Consider the following 27,891-nt stretch of genomic DNA (forward strand, 5'->3'; position numbering starts at 1 on the left):
AGAAAAAGTACAAAAACCAGTAAACATGGCGAAGAGAGTAGCAGGCTGTCTCAACAACACAATCTGGAGAAACAAATACCTCACAACGGAAACGAAAACCAGGATATATAAATCAACAATAAGACCGATAATTACATACACAGCGGAAACAAGAGCAGATACGGTGAAAACAAAGACTTCTGGAGACATAAGAAATGAAAGTCTTACGAAAAATAACAAACCATACTCTAAGAGACAGAGTAAGAAGTGAGGAAATACGAGCGTGATGTGGTATAGAACAAATAAACATGTGGACCAAAAGAAGAAAAATAGAATGGAATCAGCACATAGAAATACTGACAGAAAATAGAATAGTAGATACGAATAGCAAGAGACAAAACTCCAAATGGAAGAAGACAATTGGGACGACCGAGGAAAAGATGGCCAGACAACGTCAATTGACGCTAAAAACATCAGGAAAGGAGAAGAACAAGAAATGTTGTTGACATGCATAATTATTTTGTAAAATAATGATTGTATAATCCTTTTCATGACCATTTTTCAGTGCGTAACAGTTTTTCGATTTCTCTCTAACGCATTAAATTGTATGTGACAGAAAAAAAGGCACGTCGGTGATTACAGACATTTATATCATTTCTTCTAGTTTTTCCAGTTGTCGATAGATGGCGCCATAATGAAAAAAGAATTATTTATTAAATAAAATAATAATATTTTCAATATAATCTGTACAATTTATAAGACTATACAAATCAAAGAAAATACCATTTTATAAATGCAATAGACACAATTGATTTATTTTTATTCCAAATTGAAAATAAAATGTGACAACTGTCAGATTTAACTAAAATGTCATATTAGAATAAATGTCATAAATGTGTATTATCACGGACTTACCTTTTTTTCTATAATTTGTGACGCACTGAAAAATGGTCATTAGTCCTGTCGCCAGGGGGGGTACAACGGCCTCGTTAATTCAGATGGACTTACCCAAGTTTTTTTTATGTATTTTGACCCGTAGAACACGAATTTTTTGGGTAACAGTTGATCCGGATGTCGATAAGATTGTTATAGACCAAGAACTTGAGGAATCAAATAACAGCGATTTTTGGCAAAACAAAACAATATTTTGTATTTTTTGGGTCATTTTAAGCAAAAAATATTTCTACAAGTTTTTTAGTAGGATGCACAGTTTTCGAGATAAACGCGGTTGAACTTTCAAAAAATCGATAAACTGCAATTTTTAAACCCGAATAACTTTTGATTAAAAAATAAAATAGCAATTCTGCTTAGCGCCTTTGAAAGTTCAAGTCAAATTATGTCGGTTTTGATTATTTGCATTGCTAAAAATTTATTGTGTTATTGTTAAACAAAGCTACAAACAACTAGTGCGTGAGTGATGTTTCTATGATTTCTCATTTAAAATCGAACGAGTAGGTAGAATAGGTACTAGTGCAATCAAGACTATTTCTACGTTACATGCGTTAAAACGCATGTAAAAGCACGGGAAACCCTACGTGTTTATAGCTTTGTTAAACAATAAAAAAATAAATTTTTACCAATGCAAATAATCAAAACCGATATAATTTGACTTAAACTTTCAAATGCGGTAAGCAGACTTGCTATTTTATTTTTTAATCAAAAGTTATTCGGGTTCAAAAATTGCAATTTTTCGATTTTTTTAAAGTTCAACCGCGCTTATCTCGAAAACTGTGCATCCTACGAAAAAACTTGTAGAAATATTTTTTACTTAAAATGGCCCAAAAAATACAAAATATTGTTTTGTTTTGCCAAAAATCGCTGTTATTTGATTCCTCAAGTTCTTGGTCTATAACAATCTTATCGACATCCGGATCAACTGTTACCCAAAAAATTCGTGTTCTACGGGTCAAAATACATAAAAAAAACTTGAGTAAGTCCATCTGAATTAACGAGGCCGTTGTACCCCCCCTGGCGACAGGACTACATGAAAAGGAGAATATAACGAGTTGCATTTAATGATTTGAAATTTTTACATTTTAAATGGTTCCTCCCCCTAATAGCCCGATCAAAGGACAATCTGACTCCAAAAAGAAATAAAGGAAGGATGAAAATTTGGGCAAAGGTAGTTGAAATTGTCTATTATTATACAAGAAAAAGTTTACAATTCTACATCCCCTCCATTTTACAAAAATAGAGGGGAATACCCCTTCTCGGGGGTGAAAAAATATACATTCAAAATAAGTCCGGAATTGGATAAAATGACTAATTTTAAGTAACTGTTGTTCTATATTTTTTCACTAAGTCGATACTTCTCGAGTTATCTGCGAGTGAATACGTTCATCTTTAACAACAAATAACATGTTTTTGGACAATTTTCCGCAGATAAGTCAAAAAGTAAGTTATTAAGTAAGTATGTTATATAGATACTTCAAAGATAATACAGTAAAATTTTCGAAAGGAAATATTTACAGCAACCAAAGATACAGTGAGTTAAAAGTTGAAAAATCATATAAATTGATTTTTAGCATTTTTGCATAAAATTTGATTTTTGAATATGTTCCACCAATTTTAGATAAAAATAAACTTCATATATTCGGATTCAGCAACCTCGAAAACATAAAGTATGACCAAAATTCGTCATTTACCTGAAAGTTGATTTTCGTGGTCGCTATAACATAATTTTAGGGGTTGCTGCCGCTCGCCGTTTTCTATTAGTTTTATGATATCCTGTTTTAAATTTTTGTTATATAGTAGGTGTATCACATCTTTTAATTGTATTCTATCAAACGCTTTCTCTAGGTCTATGAAACAAAAAAACGCTGGTTTGTTATATTCTAATGATTTCTCCGCTATTTGCCTTATCACAAAAACTGCATCGTTACACTTCCACTTCTGAATCCTTGTTGTTCATCTGATATATTTATGCACGCCATTATTTTCTCCATCAGTATTTTTGTTGTGAGTTTACAGTATTAGTATTCAGTATTAGTGTTCAGTACATTTTTATCCCTCTATAGTTACTGGGGTCTGCCCTATCACCTTTATTAAATAACGCTATCTATCATTTGGGTGGTTCTCCATTGTTCTGGCATTCTTCCTGTATTTATTATTTTACTTATATTAATAGCGAGTTAATACTAAAATAAAGGTAGGAAATATATATGGGCATGTCTCGCAACAGAGATGAAAAAAAAAAGCAAAACATGTATAAGATGGAATGCATCCGCAGATACATATTTCTTATTCATTAGTCGTCATCAGTACTGTATAGCCGTACCAATATGTACCTACATATCGGTATTTCTACCTTGATTTTTCTATTATCTCACATTAAACTTTCCTTGTTTGATTGTTGGAAACGTTCTAAACGTTTGACATTCTTTTTCTCGGATAGCTGTGGCTTCCTCCGTGGACGTGTTAGTTGTTGCTGTGAAATCCTCAGCGTCTTCTAACAAATTGATTACATTGCTCCTGTAGTGATCCTCTTCCAAGTTAACATACACCTATTCTAACTTGCTTATACCTTACTGATGACGACTAATGAGTCAGAAACTCGTATCTATGTTGCATTCCATATTGTACATGTTTTTTCATCCTTGTTGCGAGACATGCCGATATAATATACTTCCTACCTTGATTATATTATAAATATTTATATAATATTATAATGTGTTATTACTATGTCCGTTCCACCTTGACTTTACAGTAAAAGAAACATAGGCAATGCAGTTCTTATGAGAGTTTTTAATGCGGTGATGCCAATTTTATCAAAAAGGAATTTGTAATTGAACATTAGAGAGATTAAATTAAAACTGATTAAGGAAGGCAATCTACAATTTTAGAATTCATATACGTAATAACTATAGTATGTATATCAAATATATACATCATTCTATCATTGTTGCGTCTGATAACATCCCAATTACATACATTATTGATACCTTCGAATTATTGCGTCCGTATATCGGACGCAATAATGTCAAGCCATAATTTTCGTTGTTCCTGTCGTTTTTCAAGTATCATTGCGACTCTGTAAGTTGACAAAATATTCAAACTTCTCCTTTTTAATTTCAATTTGGCAACATATAATCAGATGACAGATATATTTTATGATTTAAATTTTGTATCAGGACGCAATAATGTTAGCAACCAGTTTATGGTTAGTTCATCGATTTTCCGTGTTGGCGCTAAGATAATATACTACTCCAAGTATACATTTGACAAAGCACGCATATTATTGCTTCCGAAATGTGGCAACTCTGTTATCTATTTTTACTTTAATAGATATACATATTTGAGATCCGTATTGTACGTGGATTTTTAAGAAAATAGTTTTCTTAAAAACAGTTTACTATCAATATGAATCGTGGGAAGCGAATATTAAATGAGTGCCTAAAACAAGGTTATAGAATAGAAATATGCCTTGATGTCATGAACAATTTAACAATTTTATAGACAAAGCTTACAATAATCATAAATAAAAACAATAATAAATACAATTTACTAAAATTATACAAATCGTCAATATAAATTAAACATAATAAAGTGAAATAAAAATCAGTACCCTAACAATATATTGCAAAATTAAAAAAAAATTGCAAATTGAGTAATCTACCTTAAGAAATTTAATAAGTTATGCTGCTGCATATGACACTCAAAAAATATAGATTAAGATTCTACTTATACATAAGAATACTGTAATTTCTTAGTTATTGGTTAAGAAACTCTGCTATTGAATAATATTGGTCTTTCAGATAAATAGGCTTTTGTCATTTTAAGTTGCAGAGGGAGATGGTTGTATAGTTTTTTTGCAGAATATAATATAGATTTCTTTACTAACTCACTGGACGGGATCGGTAAATAGATGTCAAAGGTAGAATTTCTGGTGGAATAGTCATGTCTAGGTCTTGCTGGAAAGACATGTAGATGTTTACGAATTAAGCAAACAGTTTCTAAAATATATAAAGAAGGTAGTGTTAGAATCATGTGACCTTTGAAGTAGCTTCTGCAATGTGTTGTTCTTCTGAGGCCAAACAGATATCTTATTGCTCTTTTTTGTAATTTCAAAACAACATCGGATTGGGCAGCTGTACCAGAACCCCAAAAAGGCAGACCATATCGAAGATAAGACTCGAACAATGAAAAGTATGTTATTTTGGAAGAGGCTAAATTCATTTCCTTCGAAACAGATCTTATTGCAAAGCAAGCTGAGGATAGTTTCTTGCTTAACACGTCGATATGAAGGGACCATTTAAGGTTGCTATCTAAAAAAAATACCAAGAAACTTTACAGAATCAACGATACTGATCTGGCTGTTATAAAGAGGTAAGGGTTGAAGAGTTCCTTTATAGGATAATGCTACTAATCTACGTTAAAAGAGGGTAAATTAGAATCGGACCAGGATTTTATTGTGAGTAGATCAGAAGTTATAGTAGCATGAAGAGTTGCGATATTTGAGTTGCTCCAAGTGATACTGGTATCGTCAGCAAAAAGAAAAACTTTTCCATCGTTTTTTAAACTAGTGATGTCATTAGTAAAGATAAGGAAAAGTAGAGGACCCAATAATGAACCTTGTGAACCACATACAACATTTTTGAGACTAGAGTCTGTATCATTTGCTCTTTCCTATTATCCAAGTAAGATTGAAACCAGTTCAAAGAAATACCTTGAATTCCATAGAAATCTAGTTTTTTTATCAAAATGTCGTGATTTACACAATCAAAAGCTTTGACATAATCACAAAAAAACAGTGGCAGTGTGCAGATTATTGTTTAATGCTTGATAAACCTCATGTAGTACAGAAAACATGGCATCGATGGTACATTTATTATTTAAAAAGCCGAACTGATTTTGTGATAAAATCTTGTTATCAACGAGAAAGGAAATAAGTCGGGCTTTTATGAATCTCTCAATAATTTTGGAGAGTACCGGTAGTAATGCAATAGGTATATAATTGCAGGCATTAGATTTTTCACCATCCTTATAAAGAGGAATAATGATGGCCGTCTTTAGGCACTCTGGAAATTTACCTTTCTCAAAAGAATTATTAATTAGAGAGATGAGGACTCCAAACACATTGTCTGGGAGATTTGAGAAAATTTTTATGAATAGTCCATCGGTACTACAGGAAGAGTTGCTTTTGATACTATTGATTGTTTGGATCAGTTCAGATTTATCAACCGGTCTTATAAAGAATGAATTCGAAACCTTTCTTGAATTAGGGAGATAGGAAATGGGATCTTGTTGTGACACAATAGTTGATGTTATATTTTTACTCACATTAACAAAGTATTCATTTAGATTTTCTGGGTCTGGAAGGGAAAATGTTTGAGTTGTGTGAGTTTTATTTCGAAGATCGTTTATTATGGACCAAGTTTCTTTTGCAACACTTTTAGGGCTTCTGAGACGATTTTGATAGTAAAATTTTTTAGCTGATTTTATAAGTTTTAAATAGATTGCCCTGTACTTGGTGATATATTCAGTAACAGAGACGTTGGTAGTAAATTTCTTGATGTAGACTAGTGAACGCATATTTTTGGCTGATATGCGGACACCTTTGGTAGTCCAGGGTTTGCGATGTTTTGGCTTAATTGTGATTAAAGGAAATGCTTTATTGAAGATACAGACAAGCTTATTCAACAAATCACTGAAATTATAATTGACGTCCATAGAAGGAAAATGCCACTCAGATGTTAAGCATAAATTTTGGAATTTACGAAAGTTCCGACCGGAAAAAATCCTGCTTAACGTCGAGTTTTCGAGGAGGACTTGCTAAAGATGTTATAAACTTCGTATAAACCGCTTCATGATCAGATAGTCCCGCATTAACAGTTGTAGCGCAGACATCACGGGGTGAGAAATCTGAGACAATATAATCAATTATGGTAGATGAAGTTTTTGTAATCCTTGTAGGAGAATTAATGTGCATTGATAGACCATATGATTCAAATATGTTGACCAGGGATATTTGTGTAGCACAAGTAGCAGGATAATTAATATTAAAGTCACCGCATTGAATTATTCTGCTTTTATGAGGCAGGTCATCTAACAAATTTAGCAGGTTCTGAAATAATAGTTCCACGGAAGAGTCAGGTGATCTATAAATGCAAATAATATAAAGATTAAGGTTCTTACTGTAAACTAAGGAAAACTCAAAGAATGCTTCACTTAATAGAAAGTCATATTTTGTTACCAGAGAAAAATCATTATTTGTAGAAAGAATTTGGGTGCCTCCATGAGCTGAACTTAGACGGTCATACCTAGCAATAGTGGAATATTTTTCTACAAAAAAAGGCTCGTTGACTTCAAGCCAGTGCTCAGTAACCGCAACTATCGGTGGAAACCCTAATTCCTCTAGAAACAGAAATAATTCATCAGTTTTATATCTTATAGTACGAATATTAATCAGAACAATGCTAAATTTGTTATCACTAAAATTATTTGAGGATTCTAGTCCCCCAGAACACGTCGTGATGTTTAAAAATTTCGTCTTGGAGAGGCAGCGGAATAGTAGTTTCGGTGGCATTCCCTTGATTTTTGCAGGTGAATAATTCTTTCCGAAGTTAGAAAAGACCTAAAAGCAGCAAGCAGCGTCTACCTTATCTGCACCAATTCCATAAGCATCATTAAAATCTAGAAGAATTTTTCATAGATCTTCACTCTTTGTAGGAAGTCCTTCGGAAGCCAGAAACAGTTTAACACTTGTGTTGGTATACCCATTATAAAATACTAATGCAGGTTGGTCGTGTAGAAAAGCAAGATGAAGTTTAATGGCCTTTAAGATATCCGGTTCCCTTAATCTGGCTAAAAGATATCGACTATTAGAGTTATTGGTTAATCTAACTCTTGGTGGGGTCAATGGATCCAGATTAGTCGATGGTTCTAAAGTATCTTTCTTAATGAAATTAATATGGGTATGGAACGGATTCTTAGTTTTGCAAATTTCGATGGCCTGTTTGTCTGTATGTATGTTTGTGCTCTGAACTTCATCTGTGTTGTTGCATAAACTGCTATTTGTATTTTCCAGGCTAATACCTCTTCTGATATTCTTCGGATTTTTATGTGACTCAGATGAAAGCGTTGGTTCGAAATATGAAGATTCGATAGACCATTTAATGTTTACACCAGGTGGCCAAATGCCCTTATTAAGTAATAGGTTAATAGATGTTCTAGATTTTATACCTATTTTGAATGAAGAACCAGTTGTTGTGTCAGCGTCTTTAAGGAGGATATAACGTCTTATATATTCCTTGATACCTAGCTTCTCTTTAATATAGTGAACCACTTGTATAGGGGTGTATATTGGGCTCAAGTTACTAATAACTACAAAGTGACACTTATCTTCTGTAATTTTTGACTTTTGCTCTGGACTTTCTTCGAAATGTTGAGGCTCTTCAGTTTGGGTACTTGAGGTGGCATAACATGTATTTTTCTTCAATACCTCTTTTTTCGTTGTTATGGTAGATAGACTTTTGATTAGATTGCTCATTTGATTCGATATTTCATTGATGTTTGAAGAGAGCCTTTCTGGGTCATACATCCTGTGTTCATCGAAGTTCCTATCGCCTCCCAGATGATGTTTACCCAACAGCTAAAATCTCCAAGCTGTTGATGGTTATGGAAAAAGGCGGAGCAGACCAATACAAAGAAAAATCTATAGATGACATAGGAGATGACAATACGGCAGAAAATCTTCTGGAACTTAATTATCATGACAGTGATGAGGGTGAAAATGATATGTTGGATGATTTAATAAATAGCAAGGGTACCGAAATGTCGACCAGTAATAGCAATGCAGATAATACACTAATTAAAACAATTGCACCCAAATTAAAAAAGAAAATTATTAGGACAGTCGTCCCGTGGACTAAAGAACAGAAGGATGTAACATTAAAGTACTTTAAAAATCATATAAAAGTAAAGAAAGCCCCTAAAAGACTAGAGTGTGATGAGTTTAAGTAAAAGTTTAAAAAAATAATATACAACAAAGATTGGTTAAAAATCAAAATTTTTATACAAAATGCATATAAAGACAAGTAAGAAAATAATTAAAATCTGCTTTAGTATTTTTTTAGTATTTCCTTAAATGGTGGAGTTGAGTTTAATATTGTATATCATTTGGTTTCTAAGACATCCCAGGGGGTGATTTTATATGTGGTCATGTTTCATTTTTTTTATGGCTATTTATTTAAAATCCTTAGTTTAGCTTCAGGTTAGGTATGGTGGAATGAAAGACCCTCATTTAAATTACTTTATCTTCTGTTCATAATTATACCTACAATCTGATTACTGCTTATCAAATAAATTATTAAATTGTTCCTGTTTTTAAATATGTTCAGAAAAAAAAGTTTAGGTCTATTTATGCATTTTATTTTTGTATTGTTAATGTTCACAACAAGAAGTACCTATGTATATACCTAAATATATATAAATTTTGTTGCGCTATGAGAGCATTTCTATCAAATTTTTTTCCCATAGATGAATAGCCGTTCTCCCTTTCCGAAGCATGGAATTTTACTGCCTTATATATTTTTGTCCGTCAATTTTTTTTCTGTATAATTCGAAAAATTCAGAATAATTTATTACACAAATGATTCTGTTAACACAATTTTCGGTTTATCTCTAGATGCAATTATTAATTGTTTTCGGTTGCACTTGCTTCCATGCACTTACGGTCCAAATTAAGAAGTTGGTAATATTTATAGACTTTTTAATCTCCTTTGTAGAATCATATTCGTCCATTGACGACAGTAGCCTTCAAATCAAAAATTGTCGGCAGTATGTTTTAAAACATTTTATAATCCATTGATCCAGGGGTTGCATTCTGATGTAGTATTTGGTGGTAGAAATATTATTTTAATATTGGATAAAACAAGTTGTGGATGAGACGTACCATTGTCTAGAAACAAAAGAACTTTTCGATTTTCTCTCTGCATTCTTCTATCAAATTTATTTAGCCAGTCTGTCATGATTTCCCTTGTCATCCACGACTTCTTATGGCTATACCATTCGATAGGTAATTTTTCTATGTGTGAAACCTTGAAACAACGGGGTTTTTTACTTTTTCCAATTACTGAGTGGCCTTTCTTTGTCCCCTATTATGTTGGTGCAAAATAGTATTGTGACTCTTTCTTTGGAAGCCTTATTTGCAGTGCATCTTTCTCCTTTTAGGTATAAGTTTTGTTGGGTAATGCTCTAAAAAATAATCCCGTCTCATCTGCGTTAAAAATGTCTCGCGGAGAGAGAGCGAGCAGTTTCTCTTTCCAGTCAGAAACCACTAATAAATCTACAGCAGCTGCTTACGCACATATGGATTTCAAGGAAATATTATGACGCTTACAAAATTTCTCGAGCCATCCGCCAGAAGCTTTCATAATATCGAGACTTAGTTCCTTTGCAACTTCTAATGCTTTTTCTTGAATAATTTTACCACAAACAGGAATATTTTTAGACCTCACTTTACAAAACCAATCGAAAACGAAAACAATTTGGTCTCATGCAGCACCCTACGTTTTCAAAAATTTTATTTTCGCTTCCAGGTTTCCGCTCTCAGAAAATTAATTAATTTAATCACATGTTTAAAAATTTTACTAGCTTGAGTTTTTCCAATTCCAAATTTTTCTGCTAACTTTCTAACACTTAACTTATGCATCTCTGCATAATGAACAATATCGACTTTTTCTTTCAAACCTAAAAACTTCCTTTTGGTGGACGCCATATTATTTACGTTGCAAAACCTTCAAAACTAAAATTATTTCAGTTTTACTAATTTTACATAGGTCGATATTCAGATAAAATCTATTACGAAATTTAATCCGAAAGTAACAAAAATTAAGTTGAGTTTTTGAATATTTTGCTTCATCTGATATTTCCGTTAAAATTGTATTCTAGACAAAATACAATAACTTCATCATAAAATTTAATGTTCCTGGCATCGGCATTCGCGTCATCGGTCACACACAGGACATTAGTAAAATGTATTATTTTGCTTGCTTTGCTTACAGTTTGTTAATGTAAAGTGGTAATATCAAACTTTTATTACTTGATGCCGCTAACGTAAACAGTTATATCAAATATCACCCATCTCATGGACATCTGTATTGATTTTAAATAATAAATCTATACTAAATTTACAATCAAGATGCAGTAGAAATAAACAAACCAAGACACGTTAAATGCTACTAGGAGCACTCCCGAATCGTAATTTACAATGTATAATTTTTGGAAATCATGATTTGGGATTTACAATGTATATGTAAATTATGATTCGGGAGTGCTCCTAGTAGAATTTAACGTGTCTTGGTTTGTTTAATTCTACTGCATCTTGATTGTAAATTTAGTATAGGTAGCTTTATTATATAACATTAGAATGTAAAATATTTGGATAAAAATTTTTATTTTTCCATTTGCTGTCCGCATTTGCACAGGCCGTTGAAGGGAGTTAAAGAGTACAAGTTCACATATCGCCGAATGATTTTTGTTTTAAAAATCGTCCGTATAGAGGAGGTGTCCGGCGAAGAAAGGTGTCCGTTAAGAGAGAGTTTACTATATAAAACTATAAATAAATGAAATATTAATACGTTCTCAATAAATAAGGATCATTTTTATATGTAGATATCACAATTGTATCAAAATTGTATAGATATCATAATTGAATATAACAAGCAGTTCGAAAATTCCAACTCGTATTACAATTTCGCTACGAAGCTCAAATACCGGTAATTTAATATATTTTTTGTTTCATTTTATGTATCATGTATTTCTAAATATTAGTGCGTCCTTCAGTTTGGCAACATTGAATGGACGCAACTGTGTATGGTTGGAGGTATATACGGAGTTAACAAAGCCGCCTGTTATAAAGATGCAATAATGGTTTAAAATAAACGAAAATTCGAATATTTAAAAAATTAAAATATAATAAAACAAAGTATAGTTCCATATTAGAAATTAAATTTTAAACTAATATTCGTCGGAAAATTATCAATTTTCCTTGTATTTCCAGGAGACGCAATAAGATCGCTTTGTTATACGGACGCAGTAATGGTAACATGATGTATATATATAAACTTAAACGCAAATGATTCCTAAAATTGGAGATTGCCTACCTTCTACAGTTTTAATTTAATCTCTCTAATGTTCGGTTACAAATTCTTTTTGATAAAATCGGCATCCCGGCGCTAAATCTCTCATAAGAACTGCATTGCCTATGTTTCTTATACTGTAAAGTCAAGGTGGGACCGACAGAAAGTAGAAACGTCAAACGAATATTGAATGAGAGAGAATTGGGAAAAAGGAAACGAGGGAGCCCAAGGAAGAGATGGCTAGAGGCTGCAGAGTGGGATTTAGAAGAAATCGGGGTGAAATACTGGAGAAAAAGTGCAGAGGGCCGAAAAGAATGAAAAAGTATTATCCAGAAATTAGAAACAATTTTAATAGGTGTTTTCAATACAAATTTCAATCCTCTACAAATAGTTTCTCATGTGTTTTGATGTAAAATAATTAGGGAAGCAGGAATTCAACAGTTTAAAATTTTGCATTGAATTTCCTATGGCCCCTTTTCCAATTCACCACCCGTATATTATAATTTGTACTCCATGTAATAAAATTTACCGGTATAATACTATACCATAGTAATAGAGTATTAATTTGTGCGCTAAACCATGGAACTTACAACTTACTAAATAAAATGTATATACGAGTACAAATCAAATATTGCGGTTTAAACAACATTAAATAAACATTAAATCCAAATATTGATGAAGCGTAATTGTCTGAATGTTATTTAGGTTGTATTTGTATAACGTAATGAGGTAACAAATCAAGGACAAGTCAATTGCTGTTGGTGTTATTGAAATTGGTACATACATTTTTAGTTTTTCCTTGAATTAACACATTAATATCAAGTAAAAACATCGTGAATAAGCTACAACACAGAAATAAATGTATTATTTTATTTAGTTAAGTATCTTTGACAAAACGAAATTACATTGTTGTACTGTGTGCAGTAAATTGATAACAATAATAAGGTAAGCATTTTCCGTATGTATGTAGACAAACTGTTATTGCGACATATTAGAATAAACTCGAACTCGACACTTAACTCACTAATTATTATTAAATTAAATATTTAAATATCTATATCAAAAATATATTACATACCAACCTTAGTCTATATTTTAGTAATAGATATTGAGATATTCTTATGTTTATTGGAGCAGAATTAAATTATTTTACATGCCAAAAATATTTCTATGGCTATTTTAAGTGCCGAGTGTTCTTTATAGTGTGAGTAGATAATTTGCTCGTGTTTGATAGTTATGTGAAACGGACTTTGAAATATTCGATTTTTGTGGTAATATTTAGCAATAGTAAGAAAATATTTATGTTTTAATAAAGTATTTGCAATAATAAAAATTGTTCATCTTTTATGTAGATATGACTGTCTGTTTTTCGATGTGTCTCCAGTACCTAATTGTTCAATTATTGAAGGCTTCAATTGTTCAATTATTTTCTTTTTGGGAACCGTTCTTCGTCGCCTATATACTCCAGGGAAATAAGCTAGAAATAGACCATGTTCGGGACACTCAGATATCCAGGAAGCTGACTACTCTTTTAGTTATTGTAGACCCATAGGAAGAAAACCTACCTGTTTCCTGCCTAGAGTTCGCGTCCGTTTTTTAATTATTAACAATCTAGTGCAAAAAACGCGATTTTTTCGATTTTTGCACCTCATTCAAAAGCCAAATAGTTGACATAAAATTTCAAAATTTAATTTTTTAGAACATTGAAAACTTAGAACATTGAAAAGTGAAAATCGTTATTTGTTAATAACTTTTACTAAAACTAACTTAGAATTTTAGTGGTTAACCCAAAGTTGGGTATTGGGGTACCTACTTAACAAACCCCTAAAATTTGAGACTGATCCATTAATTAGTTTAAAAGTTATTCTATTTGTTTATCCCAGAGACCTTTCTTTTGAAATAGCATAAGACAGATAATAATGAAGATAGGGCCATTCTGCGTAGGCTAAATGAAAGTAAAAAAGTGATACTATCAAAATGTATTAAACAGGATTAAAAATGATCTAATATAGTCAAAAATACTAACGCCGAATTTTTGAAATTTTGTAGTTTATAAACATTTAGAATACCTTTAAAAATAATGCTACCAGAAAAAGTTGTTTGAAATTAAAAACTATATTTAAATATATAATTACATCATTCTAATCGAAAAAAAATTCAATTTTTTCTCAAATTACGGATACCCATTATCACTTTATTAAAATTAGCTATGATAACTGTTTCATTATCAATTTTACGAAAAAAAGTTATTGTTTATAAAATGCTCTACGTAGTCTAAAATCTAAGATGCAATCATCAGATACCAAACTTTTTCAATTTAATACGAGGTATGTAAAAAATATAATTTTTTTCTTAAAAGTTAAGTGCATTTATTATTCACACTATTTTAATTAAAAGGATATAATTGAACACTGAAACATATTTTTAATTAGAAACAACTTTTCTTAATAACAATTTTCGATATTGAGAAATATAACGGTTCTTTACTCTTGAGTGAAATTCATATTTTTTAATATACCTCGTATAAATTCGTGTTAAAATACTAGCTTTTCGAATGTATAAAAATATTGTTTCTACGGACAATATCTTTAAAGTTATTCTAAATGTTTATAAACTACAAAATTTCAAAAATTTGGCATTAGGATTTTTGACTATTAATTAATTTTTTTTATCCTTTTTTAATACATTTTGATACTATACGCTCTGAGCTTCGCTGGTGGCGCTCCTAGCGGATTACTAGAATTATCTTTCACCGGTAATTTTTAAATTTATTATTTAATTGTTATCGCTTAACATTTACAACGCAAAAAATTAATTAAATTGTAATCGATTTTTTTAAGATTTTGCTAATCATTTTGACGTTCTAATGATAAAATATGAATTTCTTACTTCGGATACTTTCACAATTATCGTGTAGATGGCGCTAAGATTTTTAGATTAAATTATAATTACATATTACGGAACATTAAAAAAACTTAAATTCAGTATTTAAAACGTAAGTATATTTAAGGTAAAAATATATACCACAGCTTTGACCAACTAATATTTTTTATAATTAATGTTTTTAATTTTAATTTTACATTAATCACTTTGACATTTATGTCAAATTTCCGGTAAACGTTTACAGACTTACCACTACTGGCGCTCGAGAATTTGTAAATATCCCCTCTACGTACGAGCTCACAGCGGATCACTCTTCTCCTTTCATTTGGCATACGCATAATTGTCATATATTCATTATTTTCTGTCTTATGTTATTGCAAAACAAAGGTCTCTGGGATAAAGAAATAGAATAACTTTTTCTACAACCGTGTTAAAAATGGAATTTTTAGCACTCCATAGGAGCGTTAAAAATGCTACTTTAAAGCACTAGTGCTTTAAAATTTTTAAGGCACTGCAGTTAAAAGTGAATTGTCAAATTGTGAAACGTCAAAATATTTATATTTCATTTATTAACATTAATATTAAGTACAACTTGCGCAATTTGAAAAAGGTGGTTTAAAAGGTTTTTTAAAATTTAATTTAACCTGTATTATTGCATTATTAACACGTTTGTAGAAAAAAACTATTGAAATTTGTTAGAATATACAACAATAAAAGTAAGATGTTATTCTATAGTTGTTATGATTTACGTATTGACAGTATAGGCAGTTTTGATGTAATCCCAAGAAAAATATAAAAATGGAATATCAGTCAAGTTATTGTAAAAGTTTTTGTAGATATTGTCCTGTCGTTGAGAATGAATAAATTATAATTATTGATGTATAAGACGTTTGTAGAAAAAATATTGTATGATATACGTGTTAAAAAGTACATTTTTAAGGCACTCCTGTGAATTGTGAAAGTTTGCAGAAGGAGCGAAGCGAATTCTACAAACTTTCACATGCGTGCTTTAAACGTGTACTTTTAACACTTATATCATAAATAACTATTAAACTAATAAATGGATCAGTCTCAAATTTTGAGGATCTATTAAGTACAAAAATACCCAACTTTGGATGAAACCATAAAATTCTAAGTTAAATTTTATAAAAGTTATTAACAAATATCGATTTTCATTTATTTTGCAACTTGCGAAGCAACAAATTGACTTTTTACATTCAAAAATCGATATTTGAAGCTGTTTCAATATTCTAAAAAATCAAATTTTGTAATTTTATGTCCACTATTTAGCTTTTTATTGGGGTGCAAAAAATCGAAAAAATCGCGTTTTTTGCACTAAACTGTTAATAATTAAAATAGGAAACAGGTAGGCTTTCTTTCTATACGTCTACAATAACTAAAAAAGTAGTCAGCTACCTGGATATTTGAGTGTCCTGAGAAAATCCTTATTTCTATGGACTAATACTGCTTTATTATTTGTTGTCATTCTGCGTATAATATGGTCGTTCCATTCTATTCTTCTCTTGCTCACTTAGTCCTTGATGCGCTTTACTTTGTATCTCCGTCGTATATGTATACCTACTTCTAGCTCTGTGTCCTAACATAAATTTTTCTAATGGTTTTTGTCTTGCCTGTTTCTCTAGCATTCTTTTTGTTGTGTCTGTGTTGTATCGTATTTCTCCCGGGTATGTCATTATTATTTTGATGAGTGTTTTGCAAATTCTGCCTTCTATTTCCTTTACCGATATTTTTATTTCTTCATACTGTTTTATTCAGGCATCGTGCTGCTCTGTTTGCTGTATTCATAAATATGGAAAGCAGTGAAAACTTTAGTTTTGAACACTTCCACAAAATTTATTATCACTACTAGACGAAGCAACGAAGCATTAAACCTAAGAATTTTGAGTAGTAAAATGAATCGTCATGCAACTTTTGAATTCGATTCGTGAGAGTGTCAAGCAAGTTTGTGAACTAAATTAATCTCCGGCCAAAAATTTTGTGCATGACAAAATGCATTTTCAAAGTGCATCTCGAAGAGATGGAAAATAAAAAATTTAGGACTCAGGAAATATTGACAGACATGAGTTCCATTTTTATACTTGGGGGTTTTGGAGGTCACTGAACACGAATTTCATGACGCCGATGGTCTCCGAGGTACCTGGTGCCCAGGGTGGAACTCGTCGCCTGGGACGACCGAATAATTCGCGCGACGATCGAATAATTCGAGAACTGAAGATTGGATCGAAAAATTGAAAAATACGTGTTCAATATTTTTCAAAAATCTATCGAATGACACTAAACACAACCACCTCACTCCACCTCCCTGTAGGTGGGGTGGGAGTAACTTTAAAATTTTAACTAGAAACCCCATTTGTTATTGCAGATTTGGATTGCTTACGTAAAAGTAAGCAACTCTTATTCGAGACATTTTTTAGAATTGTGGATAAATGGCGCTATAATCGGAAAAACGATTTTTTCGTGATACCATAGGTAAATTATAGAAATGGTCTAATATCTCGAGAAATACACTTCCAAATAAAAAACCAAAAAACATGTCTTTTATGTTTTTTAAGAAACTATCGAATAACATAAAACACGACCCTTCACTCACCCCGTGGAGGTGCGGTGGGGTGTAACTATAAAATATTAAATAGGAGATGATCTTCAATAATTTTATTCGAGGCATTTTTTTCGAATTATGGATAGGTGGCTCTATAATCGGAAAAACACTATTTATTAGCGCCATCTATTAACAATTCTAAAAATGTTTCGAATAAATATTACTTATTTTTTCATGAGGAATCCCAATCTGCAATAAAACATGGGGATTCCCATTTAAGATTTTAAAGTTAACCCCCACCCCACCTCCAGGGGGTGGAGTGGAGAGTCGCGTTTGATGTTATTTAAATCTGAAATAAAACATGGGGATTCCCATTTAAGATTTTAAAGTTAACCCCCACCCCACCTCCAGGGGGTGGAGTGGAGAGTCGCGTTTGATGTTATTCGACAGGTTCTTGAAAAATATTAAATACGTATTTTTTTGGTCTTTTATTTGGAAGTGTATTTCTCGATATATTAGACCGTCTCTATAATTTACCTATGGTATCACCGTTGATTGAGGTATACCTCAATCAACGGTATCACGATAAATCGTTTTTTCCGATTATAGCGCCATCTATCCACAATTCGAAAAAATTTCTCGAATAAAACTTGCTTATTTTTACGTAAGCAATCCAAATCTGTAAAAACATATATGGACATTTCCGTTTAAGATTTTAAAGTTACCCCCACCCCACCTCCAGGGGATGGAGTGGGGGGGGTCGTCTTTAGTGTGATTTTTGAAAAATATTAAACGCGTATCTTTCAGTTTTTCGATACAATCTTCATTTCGCGAATTATTCGATCGTCCAAGGTGACGAGCTCCACCCTGGGCACCAGGTACCTCGGAGATCATCGCTGTCATGAAATTTGTGTTTACTGACCTCCAAAACCCCCATATGTTATTATACCCGTCAATATTTCCTGAGTTCTAAATTTTTCATTTTCCATCTCTTCGATATGCACTTTGAAAATACATTTTGTCATGCACAAAATTTTTTGCCGGAGATCAATTTAAGTCACAAAATTGCCTGACACTTTCTCCAATCGAATGCAAAAGGTTGCATGACGATTCATCTTACTACACAAAATTCTTAGGTTTTGGGCTTTTTAGTGCTTCGTTGCTTCGTCTATACAGTTGTTTCGACAGAGTTTCTTCTTTAAGGTGATACAGTAGCGATCAACAGGTAGCCAAAACGCGTTCCAAGATTGCGGCTGTAATTTTGAATATTTTTTCGAGGTATTTGGCACACGTATTCGTAATATAATAAAGAATGGCGGTACATAGCCCAATTTTAAAAATATATTAATATGTGGAAATTACGCTGTAATTAAATACAATATTAAAAAACGAGCCTGTACCGCCATTAAGAAGAACAAAAAAATATACTTTCTTCAAATAAACTTTTTTATCCGATGCCTAGATTTTGTGTCATTTTGGAACTACTAATGAAATAAAAAATTTTAGTAAACAGTGTTATACAGACAATAAGTTGTCGTAAACAGTGCATGAATACACTACTGGCCCAGTAAATGACCGTTTTTGAATGTAATTATCAGCGTCACGATGGATATGCCTGACAATTTGAATTTAGTTTCTAGTCCAGGGCGCATCTGTTTTGAGATGGACGTTGAGAGGTGACTCAAATTTTTTTGCAGAAATTGCTTGAAAATAAATCAAATAATAATATTTGAGTTATCCTCCCTCTCAAAAAGGTCCGGAACATTGTTTAAATAATCAAAATGTCAAAAATTGAAGGAAAAATTCGATTTTTTTCTTGGTTTTTTGATTATAACTTTAAAAGTATTCATTTTCGAGAAAAGTTGAACTGACATAAAAGTTGCGTAATTTAATTTCATACAATATAGAATGAGTTGAAAATTTAAGAAATAGTCACCCTACTTACAAAATAGCAATAATTGCGAAAAAACCATACAAAAACAAGTATTCGCATTTTACGTTTTTCAACCATTTATGCTACACTTAGGACCTTCATATTTCACCCAGAAAAACTTTATGATACAGTAAAACAATTCTGTAAATTTCATTAAGATTGATTCAATATATTTTGCAAAATAAATTTTGCAATCCAGGTTTCGCAAAAAAATTCATTTTTTCAAAATGTTACAGGACTGAAAATAAAGCAGATAGCAAGTTGAAATTTTTTTTGCTTATAGAAGTGTACTGTACTTTTCATTTGCAATTTTCAAAATTAAAATAGATTAATTACCACGGCGTCAGAAATTTTTTGAAATAAACAATAATTTTTGGTGCTTCGCGCAAGACAGCGGGGTTCGATTCACACAAGTTGATTTCCACCAAAATTTTTTCCAATCTATATCTAATATATTATTTTCTTACTCAATATTTTGCTGTATTTTAATATTTTAATTCCACAAAAATCAAACTATTTTATTATTGTTTGTGAAATATTGTTTAAACAATTGCATATGTTTAAAAATAATAAACTTTTATTATTTAAGTTAAAATATATGAACAAAGAAAGTTTTTGCTAATAAAAGTGTTATTTCAAAGGATAGAGTATGTGTTTTTATTTTGCAATAAACAAATTTATTTATTTATATCGAAATGTAATAAAAATTAAAATGTATGTAAAATTAAAATGCCCAATCAGAGCAAACTATCCGCTGTCCTGCGCGTAGCACCAATAATTGATGTTTATTTAAAAAAATTCTTGACGCCGTGGTGTTAATCGATTTTAATTTTGCAACATTGCAAATGAAAGGTACAGTACACTTCTATATGCAAAAAAATTTTCAACTTGCTATCTGCTTTATTTTCAGTCCTGTAACATTTTGAAAAAATGAATTTTTTTTACAAAAGCTGGATTGCAAAATTTATGTTGGAAAATCTATTGAACCGATCTTAACGAAATTTATAGTATTATTTTACTGTATCATAAAGTTTTTCATGGTGAAATATGAAGGTCCTAAGTGTAGCATAAATGGTTGAAAAACGTAAAATGCGAATACTTGTTTTTGTATGTTTTTTCACAATTCTTGCTATTTTGCAACAATGGTGACTATTTTTTAAATTTTTAACCAATTCTATATGGTAGAAAATTTAATTACGCAACTTTTATGTCAGTACAACTTTTCTGGGAAATGAATACTTTTAAAGTTATAATCAAAAAACCAAGAAAAAAATCGAATCTTTCCTTAATTTTTTGATATTTTGATTATTTAAACAATGTTCCGGACCTTTTTGAGAGGGAGGATAACTCAAATATTATTATTTGATTTATTTTCAAGCAATTTCTGCAAAAAAATTTGAGTCACCTCTCAACGTCCAAATGTACTAAGATTTTTACAGATGCGCCCTGGTCTATTCTACTTACCTTCCACTTCAAAGGTGGAGTTGTGCCGTTAGTTGGTTTTACTTTGGGGGTGAAAGTCACCTATTCTCTGAGGTGAAAAAGATACGTTTAAAACAAGTTCGGAAGTGGATACATTGACTAATTTTAAGCAACTTTTGATCTATAGAGTTTCCTTATGTATGTCAATCCTTTATGAGTTGTTTGCGAGTGAAAATGTTTATTTCTCAACGAAAAAGACTATCTTTAAGCGGCTTTTCGCAAATGACTTTAAAATTAGTATATGATCGAAAAATTATCAAAAAAATATTTTTAGCAAAAATGTAGCTTATAAAAAAAAACAAAAAAAAAAATGGAGTATTCATGAATTCTATCGACACAGTAAACGCAAAGTTATAGCTCATAAAAATTGTTCTTATTCGTCCAATTTCAAATCGAATAGTAGGGGAGGAAAGTAAGCTAAATTTGCAGTTACTCGAGCGTTATGGGAACATATTGGGTTGTGAAGATTAGGTCCTAAACCTTAAAAAGTCAAGTAAAGTTTTCCGTTTAAGTGGGGAATTTTCATTTTTTATTTTAATTTTCCATTTCCAACAATAGTTTTTCGATTATAGCGCCATCTATCCATAATCCGAAAAAATGTCTCGGACAAAAGTTATTTATTTTTACGTAAGGAATCCAAATCTATGATAAAAAAATGGGGGCTTCTATTTAATATTTTAAAGTAACCCCTTACCCCAACTCCGTGGGGGGTCGTGCTTGATATCATTCGATAGATTTTTCAAAAATATTGAATACGTCTATTTTGCAATTTTTCGATTTGATGTTCATTTCGCGAAATATCGCGGGATTCCTATTTAAAATTTAAATTTAGCCCCCCCTCCTCTCCTTGGGGGTTCGTGTTTAGTATCATTCGATAAATTTTTCAAAAATATTGAATACTTATTTTTTTAGTTTTTCGATCTGACGTTTATTTCTCGAAATATTGGCTTTTTTCTTGTGAAATTTTGTAACACCCATTTCCTTACGCCCCCCTCAAATCGTCAGACTTTTAAAATATACACTGTTCTGCTTATACTTAACTTACCTTATCTCAATCTGTCAATTTATATCTATGGATTTATATCTATGGTAGGGGTACACTTACAGGATACAAAGTTTTTCTGACGCGCTCGAGTAACTGCAAAAATCCCCTCCATACGAGAATATTTTAACGTGAAATCACCAAAAAATGAAGCACTTTTCTGGGAAAGCTCATTAAATTTTTTATGGCTGTTCAAAATTTGCATACACTCGTGATTAGTGACTCGTTCAAGCTCTTTCAACTAGAACCCTTTAAAAATATGCACTTTGAACTGGTGAGATTTACAGGTCATATAAAAAATTTAAGTAATTGGAAAAACGGTAATTATTAATTTCATTTGGGGTGCTAAATAGGGGGAGATTTTCACGATTTTTTTGCCAAAAAAGTGGTAAACTTAATTTTGAGCGTAACTCGCTTAGTTTTAATGCTAGAAACCTTTATAAAAAATAAAAATAAAGCTTGTTAAATCACTCTTAAAAATTTTTAATGAGTTTTCCCTGAAAAGTGCTTCAGTATTTGGTTATTTCACGTTGAAATATTCGATTTGGAATTTAACGAATAAGAACAATTTTTCATGGAATACAATTTTGCTTTTACTGGGTCAATAGACTTCACTTATTTTTCATTTTTTTTATGAGCTACATTTTTGCTAAAAATATTTTTTTCAATCAAATATTTACTTTTCGAGTTATTTGCGAAAAACCGCCTGTAAACGTGTTTTTTTTTGTTGCACAATAAACATTTTCACTCGCAAATAGCTCGAAAAGTATTGACTTGACCACTTGACTGGTGACACTGAAAATTACACAATATCGCCGTATTTCACGTTCATGTACTGAGATATAAAACATACAAGTTTTTGTTACACAATTCGCAGTTAGTAATTTTTTAAAGGAGGCCCCATTTCCAATTCTGTGGGGAGGGGGCGGGGGCTTGACTGAATTTGTTACGCCGGTGTTATTAGATAAAATTAACTTGCAACGGTCGAATCTCCGTTACTCCGAAACGGAGTAACGGTCGAATCCATTATTTTATATACCGTATTTATTTGAAAGCTAACTGAACTTAGTTAGATTAATTTAATTAATTTATGTAAACGGTAGAATGAGAAGTTATCCAATCCGTTTTTATTGTCACATAGTTGTTGCAGTTTCAATATAAATTCACCTTTAGTTAGTGTTCCTGACCGAGTAGTATATCGTGATGTTTAGGGATCTATATAAATATATCTCTAGTGCTACTCTAAATATATCTCTAGACAGCTAATGGCCATTGGCCTGGCACAGTTGATTTTGCAATCAGATACCTAGCCTAGTGTGTAGTGTGTGTGTTGAGTAAATGTCTTATTACTTTAAAAAGTCGACTTCATTGCCTTTACATAGAGATGCTAATTGTATTCGAACGTCTGCGGTCATTCCGGTGAGTACCTATCCAACAAGGATAGAAACTATTATCTCTTATTTATTTTTAATAAATTAACAATTTCCTACCCCTGATGAAATTCCCAGAAAAATTAAGATATACAATAACAGTGGGCCTAAAGAATACCACAAGAAAGATCAGTTTCAACGGAACAACTTATAAGCAGATCAATGTATGTAAACAATAGCGTGAAACAAGGTGACTCAATCTCACTGACGCTATTTATATTGGAAGTAATAATAAGGAGGACAAACTTAGCAAACAAAAACATTATTTCAGATCAACTTCAACTAGTAGCATATGCAGATGATCTAGTCATCATAACGAAGACGAAGATGACACTTATAAAAGCAGTTGAAAAATAAGATAAGGAAGCGAAGAGAGTAGGACTAGAGATAAACCAGCACAAAACAAAATATCTGATGACACAATATCTCAGAAATATCTAATAACAAAGAACCATAAATTTGAAACTGTATCACCCACCTTTAGCTACTTGGAAGTAACAATAGGGAAAATCGGAAAAGAGAGAACATAGGAAAGAATTCTGAAACGCAACAAAAACATATGGAATGAATAGAAATCTGCTGAGAAGCACGGTTCTAGGTAAGATAACAAAGGTGAACCCATATAAGTCCTTAAAAGACCTGTTGTTACATATGGGATGGAAACAACGACGATTAACAAGAAAGAGGAAAATAGCACTGGCGAAGCGTCCATGTAACCACTGTTACCATTGGTAACAGTTAAAAATCTTGCAAATAAATATGTATTTTATGACGATGAATAATTCCATTTATCTGTATTTTTACCAATAGAAATATATTATTATATTATGTGTTAATAGTACCTAATTCAGTAAATAGCCAGACACACGAAAATATTGGCGAGTTTATGTGACTCAGTTGCACTTTATTATATTCTGTTACCAGTCTCATTTGTGGTGACAATGAATGGTTATCTCGCTGTCGCTCGGGCGGCTCGGGACCGGCAAGTGTCTGAAAATTTTGAAGGAGCGACGGGCGTAAGCGCGCTGTGTATATCAGTAGGGCTGTTACCAGATTTAAATTTCCTAACAGTACCTATAATAAAAAGTGTGCGTGCAGTTCACCATGGATGAGTGTCGCTGCGTAATCTATCAACTACTTGAAAAGTAATTCTGATTGAAAAATAAAATGAGATTATTGAAAATGAAAGACCTATTTTAAACAATTTAAAAAAGGAATTTAACCTTTAACTACACGCGCTGGCGTATTCTGTACGCCAGATATAAGAATTCTACTGCAAATATATTTAAAAATTTAATTTTTGACCTTGTTTATCTCTCTAACCTAACACTGGAATGTGCTTTACAATTTGGTTTTAGTTTCTTTATAATCGGCGTTCTGGGAAGATCGTAATTTACAGTTTATTATTTGTTGTTTCCGGTGGTGGACAATATACGCAACGATTATATTAATATAAGTAGTAATATAAGTACATATTTCAATTGCTTTTTAGTCATTATGGCACAAAATATATTTTTCTTTATCAACAATACTTTTTCTCCTGTAAAAAATCACTTTCAAAAAATTTTTTATTAGTAATTTTATTTATCATGGAATCCAGTTATTCCATGATTCCAGTTATAAATCCCAATTGGCTTACTGAGAAGGAACTCCAAGTATTCACTGATGTCGAATAAGGTTTATAACAAACAACTAAATGTATTTTTTCAAAAAAAAAAATAAACAAATCCGTTATTTTTAAGTGTATTTTCTTGTGGCGTATAAAGTAAGCCACGCGTGTAGTTATGTTATAACTTGATGCGCGGGTAGGTAAAGGTTAAAAAATTAGCTCGATATTTTAAATTTAGTTGGTACAGTGAAAATCCTTGGTTATGTGGTTGCCAGAAAAATAGACTATATTGTTGGCCATGTCTTCTGGTTTTTACAGAAAAATGGGTGGACCAGGTTCACGATTTAAATAGTTTTAGAGTTTTCAAAAAGAGACATGAAATTTCTCCGTTACCTACATTTAAGATGTATACCCAATTTGATTAAGTTTGGCAAAACAAGAAACAAAAGTTCTCTCAACCAAGTATTTAAAGCAAATATTGTTAAACATAATGAGCTTGTTAAAAAAATAGATAGGTGCTCGTATATCCTTAGCTCACTTATAATAGATATGTACCGTATGTTTTTTGGCCGAACAAGAATTAGCGTTTCGTGGTAATTTTGAGGGCGGCGGCTCTGACATTCGAGGCAATTACAGGGAATTGTTAACATTAATTGCCAAAAAAGATCAAAAATTTTGCCAACATCTAGAAACATCAACTGTTTTTTCGAGAGTTTTAAGTGATATACAAAATGATATTATTGAAGCTATATGTATATACATTTAGCCATATCTTCATTTTTTTAAATAAGATTTTTTGCATCTGGTTTTGGTAACACTTTAGAAAAAGTCACGCGTCGCCACTGGAAAATAGCCTTCTCAAATTTGAAAGAAAAATAATCAAAACAATACTGGACCACAGTGTAACAAGGGAGGGAGAAATAAGAATGAAAACAAATGCCGAAATTGAAGAAGAATTAAAGAGAGAAATTATAGTCAGATACATAAAATCTCTTCGCTTACAATTATTCAGATATGTTGAGAAGGATAACTAACTGGACACCACTATCGCCCAGGTGTAGAGGAAGACCTAGAAGAAGATGGCTGAATGATGTAGAAGAAGACGTAAGGGCAATGAATGTGAAAGACTGGAAAGTTCAGTGCAAGGAAAAAATGGAAAAGAGTCACGACAGCAGCAAAGACACAGAGTAAGCTATATATGACACAGGACAGAGGAGTAATCCACGTTAGCCAATAATAGGATTTTGAACGCCATGGCGTTATGGTGTATTCCACGAATATACGGTTGTTTTGGATTATCGCGACAACGAATATTTTAGTGTGCAACATAAGAAGTACGAAAGTATTTTGCTCTAATAATTACTCCAATAAACAACAATATAATTTGCAATTTACTTTCCTTCTTCATATTTTGCACAGTAAAATATTCGTTGTCGCGATAATCCAAGAGGGTCGTATATTCGTGGAATGGGGTATAGCTATAATCCCTAGGGATTGTAATGCTTGATAAATCAATGAATGAATGATGTATGTGGCAATCTACGGTCGGAATTGTAAAAATCTGTCTTCCTTAGAGCCTCCTTGACAACAGGTAGACCTAGAAATAGTACTATCGGGGAATGGAGGAAGACAGATTTTAATCAAAACGAAACCGTAGATTCTCTTATTTTGGGATAAAGTTCCTAAGGAAACACTTGAAATGGTTTGATTAGGTAGAAGACGACATAAGCGAAGTGGAATCAATTTGTGATGAAAATGTTGCCACTGACTACCATTGCTACACTGTACTAATTATTATAGTACCTGTCAGTTTTTTTTTGTTTTAAACATTTTTTAAAAACCTTTTTAATTTCATTCTTCTTACCCTTTGTTTAATTCGATTGTAAATTTTTATTAAGATTCTTTAATTTGTTTAATTTTTATCACACTTTTTTCCAGAAGTAAAATGGTACACAAACAATCCTTCCGTTCTTGTTATAATGTTTTTTATTTTAATATATACAGAAAAACTAGATTAACTACTGTCTTTTTTAGATAATCAGTACTTTCAGTAAGTCATCGAGATATGTTTTTGCATTAAAATGTTTAACAAAAACAAAAATTACCACTAAAATGTTAAACCCATCTGTCAGGCGGTTAGTTAGTGTTTACGTAATTGCTTTAAGATGTTATTGTTTGTTTTTTTAACCAAGAGGATTGATTCAAATTTACCGCGCCGTAATGTTTGTTTCTAATTGGTCTAACCGCAGGCAAGTTTACTCCATTGTTATTAAATTTTGACACTAATGACATTTATCAAATTTTGGCACCTCTGTCATTTTACAGGTTAATTATAAGTATATCGGCGATTTTTTGTGTTTTCTGCATTATTCCCTTAATTTTTAGATTTTTAGTCTACTTTTATATAAAAACAGTTGTTTTTAGAATTCTTTAGCGATGTGTTAGTATAATATAATATATATTGTTATGATCTACTTTATGCCTTTATTTAGATTGATTAGCAAATTCTTAATTTAATTGATAATTCAATTATTTTATTTACTGCCTATGTAAAAACACAACTAAATTCAAATAGTATGGTATAACTACACCCAAACCCAGACATCCAAAGTGAAAGTTATCCACAAACACCAAATGGTTTGGGGGGGAAAGGGGGGAGAAATCGGTAAATTCGTAGTTTTTTAGTTTTTTCGTCAATATTTCCAAACTATACGGTTTAGCATGAACAACCTTCTATACAAAAATGTTCTACATTAAATTTGAAATAAAAAGGGCCCTATGCATAATCCTTCTAAAATGAACGGTTGCAAAGTTACGGAGGTGGAATAGTGTTATTGGTCCAAAAAATGGCCTAACCCAGACATCCAAAGTAAAATTTTCCTTCAACACCAAA

General features: G+C 31.7%; 1 protein-coding gene across 2 annotated transcripts in view; it reads left to right on the top strand.

The window, feature by feature from the left end:
* The first annotated feature begins 12,788 nt into the window (after positions 1-12,788).
* Positions 12,789-27,891, top strand: part of LOC114334871 (retinol-binding protein pinta) — a 103,607-nt gene continuing 88,504 nt past the window's right edge. The window contains exon 1 of one of the 2 annotated variants that reach the window (XM_028284988.2): positions 12,789-13,004. Coding sequence is in view for 1 of the 2 variants with exons in the window: in XM_028284985.2 (XP_028140786.1) it covers positions 23,298-23,378 (81 nt within the window). In the remaining variant the exon portion in view is untranslated. Of the gene's footprint in view, positions 13,005-23,224; positions 23,379-27,891 lie in introns of those variants that run through there. The other variant, XM_028284985.2, reaches the window with a different exon arrangement.

Source organism: Diabrotica virgifera, chromosome 7, assembly GCF_917563875.1.
Source record: "Diabrotica virgifera virgifera chromosome 7, PGI_DIABVI_V3a".
NCBI lineage: Eukaryota > Metazoa > Arthropoda > Insecta > Coleoptera > Chrysomelidae > Diabrotica > Diabrotica virgifera.